The 22,614-nt window shown below is 38.9% G+C and overlaps 1 protein-coding gene across 1 annotated transcript; it reads left to right on the forward strand.

The window, feature by feature from the left end:
- Positions 1-16,508: 16,508 nt before the first annotated feature.
- LOC104219570 (RING-box protein 1a) lies at positions 16,509-20,878 on the forward strand. The gene is made up of 5 exons (XM_009770267.2): positions 16,509-16,749; positions 17,925-17,975; positions 18,096-18,155; positions 20,419-20,490; positions 20,580-20,878. Exons 1-5 carry the CDS (start codon positions 16,608-16,610, stop codon positions 20,615-20,617), a joined length of 363 nt encoding a protein of 120 aa, XP_009768569.1. The 5' UTR covers positions 16,509-16,607; the 3' UTR covers positions 20,618-20,878.
- Positions 20,879-22,614: the final 1,736 nt, after the last annotated feature.

A 22,614-nucleotide genomic window follows, 5' to 3' on the forward strand; every position in this document is an offset into this window, starting at 1 on the left:
ACTTAAAGGTAGTATTTATTAACATTGACGATAAAAGAAGCCTGAGCAACAAAATAAAAGTGTAAATATGAACTTAACTAATATTATTTTTAGAGTAGTAAAAATAAATAAATAATAATCAAATATATTATTTAATGACATTGAATAATGAAATAATTTCAAAAAGCAAATTAAAATCTATATATGTATATTTATATCTATTCATATATTATTAAAAAGAAAATAATAACGAATGAAAATATGAAACTTCAAATAGAAGAAACAAATATACAAATTTAATTGATTCCATCTTCTAATGGTTGATTCACTGCATAATAAAGCAATAATCTTCCTACAATTGATTTAATCAAATTCATATTATTTAGAATTAATTAATTTGAATAAATAATAAAAATAGCTACCAGCAGCAAGCAAATCATATAAAGATTTATAGAAAATGAAACTCAAATTTGAGAAAAATGCTCATATAGATAGTTTCCTTAATACCAAATGACACTCAAAACTGTCAAAATAAATTGAAAATATAGGAGATAGAAAATTTACAGATTTAATGCACATAATAAAAAAAATATAAGTATTTAAATAGAGAGATATTACATATAAAAGTTCAAAAATATTTCTCTATTTATAATTAGTTTAAAGAATACAACAAATTAAGTAAATAGTAAAATATTATGATAATGTTGAGCAATGAAAGAGTTTGACTAATAAAGTAAAGCGAAAATTTATTCATAATGATTGAGAAAAATAAATAAATAATAATCAACTATGATATTCAAAATGTTGAATGATGAAAAATCCCATGCAACAAATTAATAGTTTAGAAATAAATAAGTTAGTCATGTAGGTAATTTCAACAATGAATATTAACTCTCATAATTTTATGATGAAATAAAAAAGAAAAAATGCAATTACTTATATTGTTCATATTATCAGAATAAAAATATGACATATAAAAGAATTCTTCATTTATATTTTAAACAAATTCAATATATGATTTAGACCAAAATATGATACCATTTGGATTAAAGGTAACACATTAATAGTAAAAAAATTAATTAAAATATCATATCAAAATAAGATGTAAAAAGGGAATAAAATAAACATAAGGTACATGTAAAACAGACCTTACATCGTAAGAGAGGGGGGGGGGATTGCAATTGGAGAAAGTTGGAGGGGGTATTTCTTTCCCAAGTCAAAGAGGCATAAGAATTTTGCCAATAATTAGTACTCCATATAATATAATTGATAGAACACAAGAAAAATACTTTAATTTTAAGTTCTAGATTTGTGCATATGATCATGACGATAGAAGTGAATATTTGACTCCCCCGCTCCTCCCCTCAAAAAGAGAGAGAGAAGGATTATTGAAAGAAAGGTGTCACGAACCAAAATCTCACCTGTCGTGATGGCGTCTATCGTGGTACAAGGCAAGCCTCAACTCAATATCTCAACATAGTAGAACTTTCAAATAAAGGCGGAAGCAGTTAATATTAAATAAAACCTTTAAGAATAGAATATAACTCCAAAAGTACTAAACAATCCATCCCCAAACCCGGTGTCACTGAGTGCATGAGCATCTAAATGATAACAACATCCGACTGATAAAACACTGTCTGGAAATATAGAACAGTACAACATGAAAGGAAAGGAGAGTCAAGGTCAGCGAACGCCATGCAGCTACCTCAATAGTCTCATGAGTCTAACTCCTCAATCAGCAACCGCCGTGACCAGAAGTGTCTAGATCTGTACACGAGGTACAGGGGGTAACGTGAGTACACCAACTCAATAAGTAACAGAAATATATAAGGAACTGAGAAGTAGTGACGAGTTATGCAAATATAGTTATCTCAATAACTTTGAAATAAGAGTAGTCATACTTTCAATTTAACAGTTTAAGTCACATCAGTACGTACTCAATAAACCATATATCAAATTTGACTAAGCAGTAAATAATATCTTCCAATAATTTTCAAAATAGTGATATGACATCTGCGATGCAACAGTAATGAAGTAAATGTATTTTGTCAGAATAACAGTCACTTTGTCCTCCCATTCACTCCAATCTCACAATCACTCATTCCTCACAATCGCTCAGCACTCGGCACTCGCACTTAGTAGGTACCTGCGCTCACTGGGGGTGTACAGACTCCGGAGGGGCTCCTTCAGCCCAAGCGCTATATGAATCCGCATGGACAACTCACATGATATAATAATATAGTATCTGGTTCCGCACGGACAACTCACGTGTTGCATGGACAACTCACGTGATGCACGGACAACTCACGTGCTATAATATCAATAACCTCACAACTAGGCACTCAGGCTCACTCAGTCATCAATCTCTCCAGTCTCTCGGGCTCTCAAAAATCATATAAACAGCCCAAACAGAGGTAATGTCATGTATCAACAATGAACAGCAAGAGACGGAGGCATAATAAGCAAGAAAAGCTATGACTGAATACAAAACAGCAATTAGCAGCTAATTCAGCAAGTACACGACCTCGCAGGTCTCAAAAGTGATCACATAAGGCCTAAACATGATTTCTAACATGAAGTACAGTCAATTTCTATGAAAACAGAGGGAACATGTATTAAATAGTAGGCCAATTAATTCCGCAGTCTCGCGGGACGGACCAAGTCACAATCTCTACGGTGCATGCCCACACGCCCGTCACCTAGCATGTGCGCCACCTCAAAAATAGTCATACGACACAATGTCCGGGGTTTCATACCCTCAGGACCAGATTTATAACCGTTACTTACCTTAATCCGAGCAAAAATCCTACTCCAAAATGCCTTTGCCCCTCGAATCGGCCTCTAATCGACCCGAATCTAGCCACAGTTAATTCAATTCAGTCAATACTAATTATAAAAATTAATTCCGTATGAAATTATTGATTTTCCAACAAAATTCGAAATTTAACTCAAAATCGCCTGTGGGGCCCACATCTTGGAATCCGACGAAACTCACAAAATCCGATAACCCATTCAGCCACGAGTCCAACCATACCAAAATTACTAAATTCCGATAATAATTCGGCCTCCAAATCTTCAAATCTTATTTTTAAATCCCTAGGTCTAAATCCCTAATTTACACCTCAAAAACATGTAATCTAGTCGGATTATTCGATGATAATTCAATATTATGGAGTAGAAATGATCGCAAGTGACTTACCTCAAGATTTCCCATGATTTCTTGCTCAAAAATCGCCCCAAGTCGTGTTCTTTCATTAAAAAAACGTCAAAATAAGCTTAAAAATACAAAAACAACATTAAAAACCCGATTCCGGTCGCTAAAAGTGGTCAAATCTGGTTGCTAAAGGTGCACACCAGATCTATTGCACCAGCAGTCTTTAATTTCACTAAAAAGGCTCTAACTCCATCATACGAACTCGGAATTCGATGATTCTTGTTAATTGAATTTCTACTCTGTTTTTTCGCAGATGGCGAGAACACGCGCTTCCTCATCTACCACTCAGCAGCCCGAGCCCCCAGCAGCAGCTCCCACGAGGGGCAGAGGGCGAGGCTGAGGCCATGCCAGAGGCTGAGGTAGGGGTAGAGCTCAGCCCCGAGCAGCAGCCCCAGTAGCGGAGCCTCAAGTTGACTTTGATGACGAGGTTCCGGCCCCAGCAGCTCCGGTGGGCTCAGCTCAGGTCCTAGAGGGGTTTATTACTACCCCAGTCCTTTAGGATGCTCTTGTTCGATTAGTAGGCCCCATGGAGAGTGTCACCCAAGCGGGCTTGCTTCCTATAGCACCAGCCATCTCTCAGGCTGGAGGAAGGGCCCAGACTCCTGCTACTCGCACTCCGGAGCAGGTAGCTCCTCAGATTCAGACTCCAGCGGTTCAGCCAATTGGAGCAGTTTAGCCGAGTGTGGTAGCTCAGACCGGTAGTGGAGTAGCTATGTGTGTCGATGCTTTGTAGAGGCTGGAGAGGTTCACCAAGCTCTTCACTTCTACTTTCAGCGGTGCATCTACTGAGGATCCCCAGGATTATCTAGACAGCTGCCACGAGGTTCTCAGGAACATGGGTATTGTTGAGAACAATGGGGTCGATTTTGCTACATTTCGCTTGTTTGGATCCGCCAAGACTTGGTGGAGAGATTATTGCTTGGCCAGGCCAGCCGGATCGCCATCTTTGACTTAGGAGCAGTTTACAGTGTTGTTTCTAGAGAAGTTTCTCCCCATTACATAGAGAGAGGCCCAGTGGAGGCAGTTTGAGCGTCTCTAGCAGGGTTCCATGACGGTTACCCAGTATGAGACCAGGCTCATCGACTTAGCTCGCCATGTGCTTATCATACTTCCTACTGAGAGAGAGAGGGTGAGGAGGTTTATTGATGGTCTTATTCAGCCGATTCACCTTCAGATGGCTAGGGAGGCTGGGAGTGAGATCACTTTTCAGGAGGCGGACAATGTGGCCCGTAGAGTGGAGATGGTCCTGTCGCAGGGAGGTAGTCATGGGTCGGATAAGAGGCCCCGTCATTCAGGTAGATTTAGTGGTGCCTCCTCTGGAGGCAGAGATTCATATGGTAGAGGCCATCCTCCCAGGCCCTTTAAGTCAGCTATTCAGGTCTCTCACGGCACTTCAGGTAGCCATGGTTTGCAGATGTCGTATTCCGATCAGCAGTCCTACAGTGCACCACCAGCTCCTATCAGTGCACCACCACTCCAAAGTTTTTGCGGTGGTCATTCGGGTAGCCAGGGTCAGCCATAGTTTCCTCAGCCACAACACTCAGGTGGATGTTTTGAGTATGGTGAGTATGGTTATATTAGGAGGACTTGTCCGAGGTTGGTGGGTACTCAGTCGCAGTAGCAGGGTTCCCGTGCTATGGTCTAGGCACCAGGTGTTCCACAAACCGCCTAGCCAGCTAGAGGTGGGGGCAGAGGTGCTAGAGGTGGAGGTAGAGGATTTAGAGGTGGAGCTCAGGCCGCTAGAGGTGGAGGCCAGCCAACTGCAGGCCATCCTAGAGATGGAGCCCAGGGTGGTGGGCCCAGCCCCGATGTTATGCTCTTCTATCCAGGCCTGAGGCTGAGGCTTCAGATGCGGTTATCACAGGTACTATTCTGGTTTGTGATAGAGATGCTTCAGTGTTATTTGATCCAGGGTCCACCTACTCGTATGTGTCATCTTATTTTGCACCGTATTTGGTTATGCCTAGTGATTCATTGAGTGTTTCCATTTATGTGTCTACACTGGTGGGTGACTCTATTGTAGTTGATCGAGTCCATCATTCTTGTATTGTGGTTATTGGGGGGCTTGAGACTCGTGTAGATTTGTTGCTTTTAAACATGGTCGATTTCGATGTTATATTGGGGATGGACTGGTTATCACCTTACCACGCTATATTGGACTGTCATGCCAAGATTGTGACCTTAGCTTTACCGGGTATGCCTCGTTTAGAGTGGAGAGGGATTCCTAGTCATTCTACCAGTAGTGTTACCTCTTATGTGAAGGCTCAGCACATGGTCGAGAAGGGGTGTTTGGCCTATTTGGCATATGTTCGTGATGCTAGTGCTGAGGTTCCCTCTATTGATTCTGTGCCCATTGTTCGTGAGTTTTCTGAGGTATTCCCTTCAAACTTGTCGGGTATGCTACTTGATAGGGATATTGATTTGGCTCCGGGCACTCAGCCTATTTCTATTCCGCCGTATCGTATGGCCCCGCCTGAGTTGAAAGAGTTGAAGTAACAGTTGCAAGACTTGCTTGAGAAGGGTTTCATTAGACCCAGCGTTTCGTTGTGGGGTGTGCCGGTGTTGTTTGTCAAGAAAAAGGACGGATCGATGAGGATGTGTATTGATTACCGGCAGTTGAAAAAGGTTACGATCAAGAATAAGTATCCATTGTCGATGATTGATGATTTGTTTGATCAGCTTCAGGGTGCCAAGGTATTTTCAAAGATTAACTTGAGATCTGGCTACCATCAGTTGAGGATTAGGGCATCCGATGTCCCTAAGACAGCTTTCCGCACTCAGTACGGGCATTATGAGTTCTTGGTTATGTTATTCGGGTTGATAAATGCCCCAGCATATTTTATGGATTTGATGAACCGAGTGTTCAAGCCTTATTTGGATTCATTTGTGATAGTCTTCATTGATGATATTTTGATATATTCCCGCAGCTGGGAGGAGCACGAGCAGCATCTTAGAGTGGTTCTTCAAACTCTAAGGGATAGTCAATATATGCTAAGTTCACAAAGTGTGAGTTCTGGTTGAGTTCAGTTGCATTCCTGGGTCATGTTGTATCAGCAGGGGGTATTCAGGTGGATCCGAAGAAGATTGAGGCAGTTAAGAACTATCCTAGACCAGCATCAGCTATAGAGATTCGGAGTTTCTTGGGATTGGCAGGCTACTTTCGTCGATTAGATGGTCGGACGAGTGTGAGGTGAGCTTTCAAAAGCTCAAGACACCTCTGACTACGGCACCGGTGTTGGTTTTGCCCACAGGTTTAAGGCCTTATACAGTTTATTGTGATGCTTCTCGTATTGGGCTTGGTGCAGTGTTGATGCAGGATGGCAAAGTCATTGCCTATGCTTCGCGGCAGTTGAAGATTCATGAGAAAAACTATCCAGTTCATGATTTAGAGTTGGCAGCCATAGTTTACGCATTGAAGATTTGGAGGCATTATCTGTATGGCGTGGCATGTGAGGTGTTCACGGATCACAAGAGTCTTCAATATTTGTTCAAGCAAAAGGAGTTGAATTTGAGGCAGAGGAGGTGGTTGAAGTTGTTGAAAGATTATGATATCACTATCTTATATCACCCGGGAAAGGCCAATGTGGTGGCCGATGCCTTGAGTAGGAAGTCAGCCAGTATGGGCAGTCTTGCTTATATTCCGGTCGGTGAGAGACCGCTTGCTTTGGATGTTCAGACATTGGCTAATCAGTTCATGAGGTTGGATGTCACTGAGCCCAGCTGTGTGCTAGCTTGCACGGTCGCTCATTCTTCGTTATTGGAGCGTATCCGTGATCGGCAGTATGATGATCCCTATTTATGTGTCCTTAGAGACACGGTGTAGCGCGGAGGTGCCAAGCAAGTTGCCTTAGATGATGGTGGAGTTTTGAGATTGTATGGCCGAGTTTGTGTGCCTAATGTGGATGGACTCCGAGAGTTGATCTTAGAGGAGGCCCATAGTTCCCGGTACTCTATTCATCTGGGCACCGCAAAGATGTATCAGGATTTGCAGCAGCATTATTGGTGGCGTAGAATCAAGAAGGACATCGTTGCATACGTGGCTCGATTTTTAAATTGTCAGCAGGTTAAGTATGAGCATCAGAGGCCTGGTGGTTTATTTCAGAGGATTGAGCTTCTCAAGTGGAAATGGGAGCGGGTTACTATGGATTTTGTTGTTGGACTCCCGCAGACTCGGAAGAAGTTCAACGCAGTATGGGTCATTGTTGATAGGCTGACCAAGTCAGTGCATTTCATTCCTGTGGTAGCCTCATATTCATCCGAGAGGTTAGCTGAGATCTATATCCGGGAGATTGTTCATCTTCATGGTGTGCCTGTGTCTATCATTTCAGATCGAGGTACGCAGTTTACCTCACATTTCTTGAGAGAAGTTCAGCGAGATCTAGGCACTCAGGTTGAGTTTAGTACAACATTTCATCTTCAGACGGACGGGCAGTCCGAGCGGATTATTCAGATTTTGGAGGATATGCTCTGAGCATGTGTCATCGATTTTAGAGGTTCGTGGGATCAGTTCTTGCCTTTAGCAGAGTTTGCCTACAACAACAGCTACCAATCAAGTATCCAGATAGCTCCTTATGAGGCTTTATATGGTAGGCGGTGTTAATCACCGGTTGGATGGTTTGAGCCGGGAGAGGCTCGGTTGTTGGGTACGGATCTAGTTCAGGAGGCCTTGGATAAGGTCAGGATTATTCAGGATAGGCTTCGTACAGCTCGGTCCAGGAAAAAGAGTTATGCAGACCGCAAGGTTCGAGATATGACTTTTATGGTTGGTGAGCGGGTATTGCTCTGAGTGTCGCCTATGAAGGGTGTGATGAGATTTGGGAAGAAGGGCAAGCTTAGCCCTAGATTCATTGGCCCGTTTGAGATTCTGGATCGAGTGGGAGAGGTGGCTTATAGACTTGCATTACCGCCAAGCTTATTAGTCGTGCATCCAATGTTTCATGTGTCCATGCATTGAAAATATCACGGTGATCCACCCCACATGTTAGATTTCAGCACTGTCTAGTTGAACAAGGACTTGTCTTATGAGGAAGAGCTGGTAGCCATTCTAGAACGGTAGGTTCATCAGTTGAGTCGAAGATTTTCCTTCTGTTCGTGTTCAGTGGAGAGGTCAACCTCCTGAGGCATCGACCTGGGAGTACGAATCTGATATGCAGAGCCGTTATCCCCATCTTTTCCTCGACTCAGGTACTTCCTTCTTCTGTTCGTTCGAGGGCGAACGGTTATTTTAGAGGTGGAGAATGTGATGACCTTTTAATTAAATTCTGTGTTCTAAGGCCTTCAAAACCTCATTTAGAGTTACCTCAATTTGCGTGCACAGTCCGGGCGCATAGCCGGAAAGCTTAAATATGAAATTCTGTGAAAAATGATAAAATTTGGTAATAAAATGAGTTAATTTGACTTCAGTCAATATTTTGGGTAAATGGACCCGGACTCGTGATTTGACGGTCCTAGAGGGTCCGTAGGAAAATATGGGACTTGGGGGTATGCCCGAAATCGAATTCCGAGGTCCCAAACCCGAGAAATGAATTTTTAAAAGAAATTATTTTCTGAAACTGTTTAAGGAAAATTGAAATGAAATTTGCTTAGAACATAATGGTATCGGGCCCGTATTTTGGTTCCGGCGCCCGGTACATGTCTTATATATGATTTAAGACGTTTCTATGAAATTTGGTGAAAACGGAGTTTATTTGACGTGAATTGGACTTCCGGTTGAGGAGTTATGGACTTTGAGAGTTCTTAATGAAAATGTTAAGATTTGAGGTTTAATTCATGATTTTACATGTTATTTTGATGATGTGATCACATGAGTAGGTCCATATGATGTTTTTGAGTTAGTATGCACACTTGGTTTGGAGTACCGAGGGCTCGGGTGAGTTTCAGGTAGGTTTCAGGATGTTTTAGGCTTAAAACCAGAAGTTGCAGGTCTTTGAACCCACCAGTGCGGTCCCGGTCGACCTTGTGCGGTGCGTGGTGGAGGTTATGCGGCCGCAGTCGACTTTGTGCGTTCCGCACAGGGTGCTGCTGTGCGGCCGCAGTCGACTTTGTGCGGTCCGCACAGGGCACTGGACCGCAGTAACCTCAGGAAGGCCTGTGCGGCCGCAGTCCATTTTGTGCGGTCCGCATAGGGGGTCTGAGAGGGGTATAAATAAATTGGATTTTCAGTTATTTTTCAAAACCCCAAAAACATAAGAGGCAATTTTTCAAACAACCTTTCTTCTCCAAATCAATTGTAAGTCATTTTTAACTAGTTTTCTTCAATCATTAACATCTTTTAACATGATTTCAACTTCAAATCAATGATTTTCATGGGGAAATTGGGTGTTTTGGGTAGAACCTAGGTTTTTCAAAAAATTGGGGATTTGGACCTCGATTTGAGGTCCGATTTCAAAACAAATTATATATTTGAGTTCGTGGGGGAATGGGTAATCGGGTTTTGGTTCGAACCTCGGGTTTTGACCACGGGGCCTGGGGCAAATTTGACTTATTGGGTAAAACTTTGGAAAACTTATTTTCATGCATTCGTATTAATTCATTTAGCGTTTATTGATGTAATTAAGTAACTTGTGACTAGATACGAGCGAATTGGCGATGGAATCAAGGGGTAAAGCTATAATTGAAACTTGAGTTGTGTTCGAGGCATCGAGGTAAGTTTTTGGTCTAACCTTAGCTTGAGGGATTAGAAGTTGAGTCATATTTGCTATTTGCTTCTTCTTGAGTACGACGTATAGGCATGGTGACGAGTATCTATACGTTGGTATCAAGCATGACAGCGCGTCTTAAATTGATACTTGTTGTATTCTTGAATGTTACTATGGTTGAAATAGTGAGTAAATCCTTGATATTGAGCAAAGACTTAGTTTGTTTATCGTGGGATCTACTTATGATTGAGAAATGGTGGTAATTGAGACGAGTAGAAGTTGAGTTAAGATTGGTTATAGCTAATTCTCCCTTTCCGGGACGTATATACTTGTACTGCTGAGTGTACTGCTGAGTTCCCTTGCCGGGATAGTACAGTCTATTGTTGATCCCTTGCCGGGATGGTTAATTATAATTATCGTTGATTGTATAGTTGTAACGGGTTGTACGCTGCAACAAATATTATATTGGATCGGGTTGCACGCCGCAACAGATATTATATTGGATCGGGTTGCACGCCGCAACAATGTTAAATGATAAGGGATCGGGTTGTGCGCCGCAACAGTATTGCTATTGTATTGTTGTAGGTATTGAGCTGTCCTTTCATATTTTATTTAGTTTCTGTTGGTCTTGATATGTTTCCCAGAAGCATGCCCCCCCATTTTAAACTGTTTATTCCTGTTTATTTTCTGCCATATATTATATAACTGCACAGGTTTATCTGGAGTATGGTCCTAGCCCCGTCACTACCTCACCGGGGTTAGGCCAGATACTTACCAGCACATGGGGTCGGTTGTGCTGATGCTACACTCTGCACTCTGTGCAGATGCCGGAGCAATATTGGATCAGTAGTTTGGGAGCCAGTCTTCAGTCTACAGAGATTCCGAGGTAGTCATGCATGTGTCCGCAGGCCCGGCGTCTCTTCTATCTATTATCATGTTATGTTATCACTCGTATCCGAGACAGACTGTGTTTCTTTTCTTCAGACATTTGTATGTAGTAGTCATAGACGGTCTGTGAATGTTGTGACACCGGTTTCTGGGTAGAGACATATGTTGTCTTTTCGTATCGATTTTGGTATTATATTCATCTAAGTCATCTGTTTAATTTCATCTTCCGCTATCATTTAAATGTTTATCACATGTTAATGCAAGTTGTTAAAAAGGCTATAAAGTAGTTAAAGATTTCTAAATTTTCCTGGCTTGCCTAGCTTCTACAAGTAGGCGCCATCACGACTCCCGAGGGTAGGAAAATTCGGGTCGTGACAGTCACAACGTCCGATAATCCACAATGTTGACATTTGTAACTCATATAAATCAACCAGACGTCAAGGTTCGTTGCACCCCTACATGATTCACTAGGTGATCTTCTCAATACGTCCGCATCTTCAGACGAAACTATAACGGGTCTAGTAAACACCTAATCTTTCCACCACCTCTTGGCGAAACCCGTCATCTGAAACACAGTAAAATCAACCTCTATTACTTTCAACTATTCCCATATTCTGCAATACTTCATGGCAGCGGTTCAAAAAATCATGTGGGTCCTCAGAAGGTGTACCACTGAAATGGACTGGAAATAGCTAGGTAAACTTATCCAATCTCAGCAGAGCCTTAAAGACAAGGTAGACCTATTACCGGCCCGTACCGCAATAATTGGTTGAGCTGCCCCAACTGGATGAGATTAAGCTAAATCCTTCATAAGCTAATGCAACACAACACATCTAATTCCTCAAACCATTTGTAAATCTCGCATTCACCCTCGTAACAGTCAAACCCACTCTTATAAGCGATCTAAACTCAAATTGCAACCCGTATATTTCACTGGTAAAAGAGGACTGCCAACCAACAACATAAGAATCACAAAAACTTTAGAACATCCCGCAGGAGATAATCCACTTGCTTAGCCTCAAACTAGTATCTCTCTATACTCTTAAATAATCATAACTATTACATAATCACTTAACCCCCCTCTGAGTCTGAACTCATAACACAACATGAAGATTTACTCCACTCCACAACTAAACTACACGAGAGATCCTTCAATACACCCATAGCTCGAGGCCATATGCCAACTCAAGACAGAAGTCAAACACCCAATAATCCTTGCTACATCCTCAGCAAACTCTTCCCGTCACATTCGAACAATTTGAACACATCTCGCAATCAAATCATACTCACCCCTAGTCATCCAGTCACAAATCCCACCAGTAAGGACACAAACGGACATATAAGTCCCAAATGCACGTGCTCACACAATCGAAATCTTAGTACTCAAGCCAAATATAAAACCTGGCCTCAAGTCCTCCAGACTGGCCCAACATCACACACAGAAATCACATCTCGCACCCATCTAGGGAATCACAAGCTGTCGATGCACAACAGATATCGAGCGCTCATATGCGCACACGAATGCGTGGAAGGAATTCAAGGAATTACGCTTCAAGTTTAATCAATGTCGCACGATAAGAATTCAAGAATGTGGAATTTCCTAAAGGGTTCTGCAGCCTCTCGAAGATAAGTACAGACGTCTCCGTACTGATCCGCAAGACTCTACTAAACCTGCTTATGACTCGTGAGACCTATGTAACCTAGTGCTCTGATACCAACTTGTGACGACCAAAAATATCACCTGTCATGATGGCGCCTATCGTGGTACAAGGCAAGCCTCAACTCAACATCTCAATATAGTAGAACTTTTAAATAAAGGCAGAAGCAGTTAATATTAAATAAAACCTTTATGAATAGAATATAACTCCAAAAGTGCTAAACAATTCATCCCCAAAACCCGGTGTCACTGAGGGCATGAGCATCTAAATGATAATAACATCCAACTGATAAAACACTGTCTGGAAATATAGAACAGTACAACATGAAAGGAAAGAAGAGTCAAGGTCAACGAACGTCATGCAACTACCTCAATAGTCTCATGAGTCCGACTCCTCAATCAGCAACTGCCATGACCAAAAGTGTCTAGATCTGTACATGAGGTACAGGGGTAACGTGAATACACCAACTCAGTAAGTAACAGAAATATATAAGGAACTGAGAAGTAGTAACGAGCTATGCAAATACAGTTACCTTAATAACTTTCAAATAAGAGTAGTCATACTTTCAATTTAACAGTTTAAGTCACATCAGTACGTACTCAATAAACCAGATATCAAATTTGACTGAGCAGTAAATATTATCTTCCAATAATTTTCAAAACAGTGATATGACATCTGCAATGCAACAGTAATGAAGTAAATGTATTTTCTCAGAATAACAGTCACTCTGTCCTCCCATTCACTCCAACCTCACAATCACTCATTCCTTACAGTCACTCGGCACTCGCACTCGCACTAGTAGGTACCTGCGCTTACTAGGGGTGTACAGACTCCGGAGGGTCTCCTTCAGCCCAAGCACTATAAACTGCACGGACAACTCACTGTTGCATGGACAACTCACGTGCTATAATAATATAGTATCTGGATCCGCACGGACAACTCACGTGTTGCACGGATAACTCATGTGCTATAAAATAATATCTGGATCCACACGGACAACTCACGTGCTATAATATCAATAACCTCACAACTAGGCTTCGGCCTCACTCAATCATCAATCTCTCCAGTCTCTCGGGCTCTCAAAAATCATATAAACAGCCCAAACAGAGGTAATGTCATGTATCAACAATGAACAACAAGAGACGGAGACATAATAAGCAAGAAAAGCTATGATTGAGTATAAAATAGCAATTAGCAGCTACTTCAGCAAGTACACGACCTCGGAGGTCTCAACAGTGATCAAATAAGGCCTAAACATGATTTCTAACATGAAGTACAATCAAGTTCTATGAAAACAGAGGGAACATGTATTAAACAGTAGACCAATTAATTCCACAGTCTCGTGGGCGGACCAAGTCACAATCCCTACGGTGGACGCCCACACGCCCGTCACCTAGCATGTGCGTCACCTCAAAAATAGTCATACAACACAATGTCCGGGGTTTCATACCCTCATGACTAGATTTATAACTGTTACTTACCTTAGTCCGAACAAAAATCCTACTCCAAAATGCCTTTGCCCCTCCAATCGGCCTCCAATCGACCCGAATCTAGCCACAGTCAATTCAATTCAGTCAATACTAATTATAGGAATTAATTCCGTATGAAAATACTAATTTTCCAACAAAATTCAAAATTTAACTCAAAATCACTCGTGGGGCTCTCGTAATCCGACGAAACTCACAAATCCGAAAACCCATTTAGTCACAAGTCCAACCATACCAAAATTACTAAATTCCGATAATAATTCGGCCTCCGAATCTTCAAATCTTATTTTCAAATCCCTAGGTCTAAATCCCCAATTTACACTTCAAAAACATGTAATCTAGTCAAATTATTCGATGATAATTCAATATTATGGAGTAGAAATGATCACAAGTGACTTATCTCAAGATTTCTCATGATTTCTTGCTCAAAAATCGCCCCAAGTCGTATTCTTTCACCAAAAAAATGCCAAAATGAGCTTAAAAAAATAGAAACAGCATTAAAAACTCAATTCTGGTCGCTAAAAGTCAAGTCCCGTCGCTAAAAGTGGTCAAATTTGGTCGCTAAAGGTGCACACCAGATCTGTTGCACCAACAGTCTTTAATTTCACTAAAAAAGCTCTAACTCCATCATACGAACTCGGAATTCGATGATTCTTATTCCTATGAGTCACAAATAATAATATAAACATATTCCTTCAATCGAAACTCAATTCGGAGCTCATTTGCTTAGTGAGATTCCCATTTCGCTCGTTAAATAATTAATTCATATTTCACGTTAAAAATCCAATCGCGACTTAATGAAATTAGACCAAACTTTCCAGATCACTCCTATAATTCATTATCAGAATCCAGGAAGTCTCGAAATCAAATTTCAACCTCTATAACTGAAAATGGATCTTTGGATCATTACATGTTTATGCTCAAAACGCCAAAATCTTCCAAAAACTCTTCCAAAATTTATCCGAGCCTCATGGGACCCCAACCAAGTATATTAACAAGTCCCATAATATGACACAAACTTAGTCGATGCCTCAAATTACATCAAACAATGCTAAAACCGTGAATCACACCCCAATTCAAGCTTAATGAAACTAAGAACTTCCAACTTCTATATTCGATGCCGAAATCTATCAAATCAAGTCCGATTGACCTAAAATTTTGCACACAAGTCATAAATGACATAACAAAGCTATGAAAATTTTCAGAACTAGATTCCTACCCTGATATCAAAAAGTCAACCCTCAGTCAAACTTTCCAAAAATCTTCTATTTTCCAACTTTTGCCAAAATGCGCCAAATTATCCTACAAACTTCCAAATCTAAATCTGAACATGCGCCTAAGTCCAAAATCACCATACGAAACTATTAGAATCATCAAAAATCTAATCTGGGGTCGTCTCAAAAGTCAAATCTCCGATCAAACTTAAGAAATCTTTAGCCTTAGATTTCTAGATTCCGTTAATTACCGATAATTTGATCTAGGGACCTCCGAATTCGATTTCGGACATATGACCAAGTCCCAAATCACGATAAGGAACTACCGAAATGGTCAAAACTTGTATCCGGGTTCGTTTGCTCAAAATGTTGACCGAAGTCAACTTAGTTGAGTTTTAAAACTCTAATTCACAATTTAATCTATTTTTCACATAAAAACCTTCCGAAAAATTATACGGACTGCGCACGCAAGTCGAAAAATTATTGATACCGCTTTTCAAGGTCTTAAAATACCAAGATGATTATTTAATTTAAAGATAACATTTTGGGTCATCACAAAAGGGAATGATAATCGGAAATAAACTAAGATACATACAACTAAGAGATTAAACAAATTATATAACGATAGCTAATAAAAACAGTTGCTGTAAAAATTAAGTGAAATGTGCAGCTCTTGCATGTTATTCATAAACTATTTGCATTTCAAGCCATAATTGAAAGTAACTAACTTAACTAAGAGTTACATCCAATTATTATTATATAGTGCGGATTAATTCTAAAGAAACGCGTTTTGTATATGGTCAATTTATGTCGCTCTTTCATGGTTGACACGTAGTATGATGGTAATGAAAATTGACTAATGGTAAAATATTATATTTAAAGAATTATTTATTGTAATTTAAATTAAGAGAGTATATATTTTATTTAATTATTATAAATTCTTGAATCGTGTTATATTTCATGTTCATATCACTAATTATGCCAAATATTATTTGATGATCATATAATTCGTATCTTTTAATTTCATAAGTTTTCGTTCTTGAGATACATTATGCAGAGAAGCAATATGATATTTTTGAAAATTTCTTGAGATAATTAGATTTAAAATGCTAAAATAAGCAACATTGTAACTTAATATAATATTATCCGTGCATTGCGCAAGTTCTAATACTAGTAGAAAGAAAAGAAAAAGAAAGAAAAAAAGAGAAGAAATTATCTTTTTCTTTTTTTGGTGAAAAGAGAAGAAACAATCGAATGTGAAAACAAAAGTCAATAAAAATTGGAGTTGGGGACTTTTGGGTGAGTCAATTATGTCAACATTGTAATGACATTGTTGGAACAAATTATTGGGCTCACAGCCCATTCTCTACGGGCTTAAGTTAGCCCAATAGCTCCTATATATACCCGGCTTCACTTTTTTTTTCAATTTCTTCACTGTTAGACGGAATATTCCCCGTCTCTGTAAACTCGAATTCAATTTCTCGCGGTGTATATTGAATTCCAAAGGCGTGTATTATAGCTCCCGTCCAATGGCATCTGTCGACACCGACGTGACTATGGTTCCGGCCGGCGATGGTTCTACCGGTGCCGGAGCTTCATCATCATCTTCCACTAAGAAGGCCAAGCGTTTTGAGATCAAAAAGTGGAACGCCGTCTCTCTATGGGCCTGGGGTAATTTTCTAACCCTAACTTACTCGTGCGCCTACGTTTCTTCATATTTGTAACGATTTGATGATATCATATGTGCTTATGTATGTGTAATGTCTAAATATTTATTGTTACACACACACATACATTAAAGTTCCTGTATAAATGTACGATTTATGTGTGTGTGTGTGTGTGTGCGTGTGTATGTAATGTGTAAATGTTTCTGATTATATGTTTCTGATTATACATACACATACAAAGACAGAGCCACGGGAATTTAATGCAAGTAGATTGGGGTGTGTGTGTGTGTGTGTATGGAAGCACACATTAAACATCATTTAATAGGAACCTGAAGTTAATGGAAGCAGATTGGTCCTTCTATCCTTGAGTATACTCTGGACTTCGCACTTTAACATGATGAACATCATATACGCGCACACACTGACACTTATGCAACTGTTTGTTCGTCACTTTGATACTCAAACACAAACTGCATAGGGGTTTATCTATGCACAAACTCAGGCCTAGAGTTTCATTAGGAGAATGCACTGTCTAGAAAGCAATGATAAGTATTGAAAGTTTTTATACTAGTAGGTATAAACCCCTACTAGAAAGCAATGGTTTGCTATTTTCTTCAGTGGTTATAGTACTGACTTTGATGGAGCTCTGTTTTGTTAGATGTAATGCAATAACAACAACATACCCAGTAAAATCCCACTAGTGGGGTCTGGGGAGAGTAGAGTGTACGCATACCTTACCCCTACCCCGAAAAGGGTAGAGAGGCTGTTTCCAGGAGACTCTCGTCTCAACAGGAGAGGCAATTATATCAGGAAAAAAACAAGAGGATAGACATGTAACAACAAAAGATACCAAAAAGAAAATAACCAAAACAAATAAGTGAAAGGACAATAACACAAAGGAATATTAATTGAATATTACCCGGTGGATTAACACATATGTATACATATTACCAGGAGTTTTAGTGTAATCATATGTACTTCAGTTCAATATTGTGCTACAATTTCATGCGCATATTCTTAAACTCGATAACCCAGACACTAGTTCCATATTGGTATATACTTGTGCTTTACGTACATATACAATTAGCTATTGTTTTGATGTATATGTGACATACGCTTATATGATTTTAATTGAGATTTTCGATGTGTTAATGGAGTCTCTTTACTCGCTGATTGCAGATATTGTGGTTGATAACTGTGCTATCTGTAGGAACCACATCATGGATCTCTGTGAGTGTTGGCTCTCTTTTCTACTGCTTCTGAAGTGCAGTTCTGTCTTATATGATCGTTATTTCATTGCTAAAGCATGTTCCTCTTAGTATTTGCTTTATCTTGTGCTCAATTTATTAGGTATTGAATGTCAAGCTAATCAAGCTAGTGCAACAAGTGAGGAATGTACAGTGGCTTGGGGTATGTTGCTTCTCTTTTATGGAAGTAAAATTGTTACCAATTTTTATTTTACCCTAGTTTGTCAATCTGTCACGCTTTCCTATGCCTTTCTCTAAGTGACCTGCCATCGTTGTGTATTACCATATGTTATTTTTGCTGTCTCTGAATATAATATATATATATATATATATATATATATATATTTGTTGTCTCTCTCTCTCTCTATATATATAGGGATAATCAAACGATTCATTTGTTGTGGTGATTTAACTTCTGTCAAATGGTTGATTTTGTGATAAGGTGGGATTAATTTTGTTCCAATAATTTAGGTTTTTTTATTTATAGTGTGCCCAGCATTTTAGAGCATACTGTGAGATGTAATTTTCAGTCTTTTGTATGCTGGAATTGGTGCCCAATGAAGGATGCTCTTTTCTCTTGTTTTTTTTAAGCATTGGCCATAGAAGTTTGGACGTTGTTCATAACTGAAGATGTCTATCTTTTAATCTAAACAAGATAGGCATGTTCTTTATTTTTGTCAGAGAAAACTAAGGGAAAGAGGAACTGAGGAAGCAGAACATTTTCTGTACAAGATCATATTGAAAGTTACCCTATGGGATTACACTAAGGTTTAGGTTGGATTGGGTCATGTGAGCATAAATAAATCATAAGATCTTGTTTTAGTAACAGGACATGAAGTATAATTGTCAACAACTGAAGCTAAATACTACTCCCAACAGTTTTGTTACTTGTGTAAGTTACCAAGATATCAGGAATTTGATTATCTTGTTTAAGTCTTTGGTGTGTAAATTTTACTAGGCACAAATATTTTGGTAATAATTGAATTTTTTAATTTTGTTTAAAATTAATTTTTGCATAGAAGATAGTTTATTTTTATTTCATTATTTTGGAGGTTCCTCCCCAATCCGGTCTTTTTATTTCAAACTAATGGTTGTTGTTCACTTTCCTCCTTTCCTTTCTTCTTCCATTATTTGTCTTCACACCTGAAAAACACTTATTCTCCCTCCACAACAAGCTCAGAAGTGGTACCATCTAGTAGGTGAATTTTTCTTCCATATTAAGCTAAGCCTGTACATGCTTCAACAGACCAACACAAAGACCAGTTTATCCCCTTTGTAAACCCCTCATTCTGCTACAAGCTGGGAGAAAGATATAATTGTGAATGAGAACGTAAGCAATTTAATTTCAGGGGGAAGGGAAGAGGAACAAAACTTTTTTGTTATCATCAGTTCTTTTTACCTAGTGTGTCTCTACTTTTGGTTTTAGTGGATAATCAAAAGGTTTTTTCCCATTCCTAGTTTTCATTTTTGAATGAAAGGGGGAACCTATTTTCTCACCAAACTACATAGATTTATGAGAATACGACTCCCTCAGAATACTTTTTCTTTTGTTCGGGGGAAGGAATGGCATTGGCTTGGTTGAAGAAATTGGATATTCTGTGCTTCTCTTGTGGCCTTTCCATTGTATAAGCGATGATGTAATGAAGATGTGATCATGACATATTATATTATGCTGAGTCATCAACTTATCTGACTCAAAGGAGCAATGATAAGTGACAATCTTGTCAATTATTATTAATTTATTTTTTAAAATTCTGACTTCTTGAAATTAGAGATGCTGCCAAGAGGATTTTACTTTACCTTTATTATTTGAAGGTAACTCTGGCTTTCTTGATGTATTTTACTTGTAATGCTATTGCAGTTGGACTAAATTAATTTACTAGCAGATATGCTAGGAATGTGTTAGTGGGACCTAAACTTAGTCATATTTCTTCTTCTATCACTTTAGCCACTCATTAAAAATCTTTCCTTCTACACGATAAGGCATTTATCTGATATTATGCTGCTACCCCGACCATAATTATATCTTGCATTTGCATTGTTGCTGCCTAAGAATTGAGCTCTGTGCTCTTCATGTTTTTATCTATTGGAGAAACTTACTTTATCAGATGCATTTGCTTTCTTTGACTGTATGTTTTACCCCCTGGCATATATCTGATATCTAGCAGATTATATCCTGTAGCAGTGTTAGGACTGCATTCCTTGAGTCAGCTTGACATGGTTCAGAGGGCTTCAATAGTTGCTATATCTACCTTCTGTTTTTTTTAAATATTTTTTTGTTTCCAGTGACCAAGGACTGCATTTTCCGTGAATATTAGAATTTAAGGGGCAGAAATTTATACTTTTCATCCCTTTATGTAATTTTTAATATGGATATCCATCTATAGTTGGGAATTCACAGTTTGGCCATTTGCTGCTTATTTCAGGAGTTTGCAACCATGCATTCCACTTCCATTGCATTAGCAGGTGGCTCAAGACTCGTCAAGTCTGTCCACTTGGTAAGTTGTATGCTAATGCTGTGTTGTTATCTATACAATGTAGCATTATGCATATCTCCTAACAGTTGTGTGTTTGTTTTATTCTTCAGATAACAGCGAGTGGGAGTTTCAGAAATATGGTCACTAGAATTTGCTGCTCCTATACAGGAAGTGGAATTTTCAGAAATATGGTCACTAGAAATTGCTGCTCCTGTAAAAGAAGTGGGATATTCAGAAATATGATTAATTTGGTCAGAGTATACTGATTGAATTACCCGCCTAGGTACGACTATGTGCTTTTGTGCTTTTAGTTCATAGACGTGACTGTGGATACGACTATGTGAACTTGTGCTATTTTGGATGTGCCGTTGATTCTTTCATCAAGTAATTTGGTCATCTTTTTGGGTAACTGGCAGTTTATTTGTTCCGCCGCCATTATCACTACCTGTGATTTATGGCTAAACATAAATTCCTATGCTGTCTTCTGGAGCAGATACTAATAATGTTGGGGATAAGGTGCTATTTTGACTGCCCTCTGCTACACTTTGTTAAATGGCATTTATGCCACTCTGTTATGTTTTGTGTGACCCTAGATGAACCAAATACAGAGGCCAAACTAGAGGAGGATTATAAGAGACAAAGGTCAAGTATAAAGACATTAAATATATAGTAGCATCGCAAATGTTTAAAATGGTAGCTAAAATGTGAAAGAGTAGACATGAATGTCAAGATATTTATAAAAAAAAACAAAGAAGGTAACTTGCTACAATAGGTTACGTGGGAGATAAATACAGATAACTAGATGGAAAACAAGTAGGTAATTTGCGACGTTAGGTTCAGGTACACTAGATGTGTAAAGTTATCTTGCGCTATTAGTTATATCAAAGTTCTATAATTTTAATCTCTCAATTTATTTCCTGAAAGAATTGGATAAGCAAACCAGCTCATGAAGAAGGGATTATCATTAGGCTTTATTTACTTTAACACAAAAGGCGTGAGACGTGATGATTATTAGATTGTAAAGCGTTGTTGGTAGGAATGCACAATCTGCAACATTATCCCATTTGACTAATGATTATTTGAGGGAATAACCTAATATAGTAATTCAAAAAGGAGAAAGGATACATTCTTGAGTATTTCATAGTTGTAAATTCTTTCCTCTTTTTCTCGTTTACAATAATGGTTGTCGCAAGAAGAAATATTATTATATATGGTAATATAGGTAAAGCTGTTAATATTTTACGCTTTTATTGGACCCAATTTGGATCAAATGGATGATATTTAAATCATGGATCAAAGCACGCAGTGGAATGATTCAATGAGCAAGGCCCATGCAGAAAGGGTATTCTAAGTGTAGGGTCATGGTCTACTTCATTACAGCAATGGTTACCTAATTTGATTTTGCCCAGCTAGGGCAACTACTTCACTATCACAATATCACTTCAAGTTCATTTACGAGAGACACTTTAGTTAAAATTTTAAGAATAAAATATTACCTATTTTCTGTTCTAAAATAAACGAGAAATTGTTTAATAAAATAAGGTTATAGGTATTTTCTAATCTAAAACAAAGTACTATTTAATAATCACGTTTCAGTTGTATAACATTAAGTATGGTCGATTTCGATTTTAATGGTGTTAACGTGGCCTATAAGTCACGGATTTAAGTTATAGAAGCAACCATTAATACTAGCATTAGGGTAGGTTGTCAGTATCATACCTCTTAGGTTGCGTCCTTTCCCCGAACCCTACATAAACACGAAATATTTTGTATATCTTTTTCCCGAATCCTACATGAACACGAAATATTTTGTGTATGGAATTGTGCTTTTCTAAACATCGGTTTAGATAAATTTTTACCGTGTTGGATGCTGTGTCATTGTTGAAAGTAGAGAGGAACAACGTCGGACCACTTGCCCTCGAGCACATAAAATTAATAGGTTTCTCTTGTCTTTCTCATCATGTTTGAGGGACAAACAGAGTTGGGAAATGGGCCTTTATTCCCAAATCCCACTTAAAAGTGAAAAAACAGCGCATGCCTAATATTATTCGGCAAGTGTTAATTATCTGAAAATCAGAATTCAAAGTTAAAAAGCAAAAAAGAGAAAAAGCCAAAGGAAATGAATGAAAGAGTAAAAACGAATAA

Source organism: Nicotiana sylvestris, chromosome 7 (genome assembly GCF_000393655.2).
Source record: "Nicotiana sylvestris chromosome 7, ASM39365v2, whole genome shotgun sequence".
Classification (NCBI taxonomy): Eukaryota; Viridiplantae; Streptophyta; class Magnoliopsida; order Solanales; family Solanaceae; genus Nicotiana; species Nicotiana sylvestris.

Excerpts from the sequence above, each read along its gene's own strand:
- LOC104219570 (XM_009770267.2), top strand. The coding sequence starts at position 16,608 with ATGGCATCTGTCGACACCGACGTGACTATGGTTCCGGCCGGCGATGGT. Across the intron at positions 16,750-17,924 it reads CGTCTCTCTATGGGCCTGGG|ATATTGTGGTTGATAACTGT; the intron begins GTAATTTTCTAA and ends CGCTGATTGCAG. Across the intron at positions 17,976-18,095 it reads GAACCACATCATGGATCTCT|GTATTGAATGTCAAGCTAAT; the intron begins GTGAGTGTTGGC and ends TCAATTTATTAG.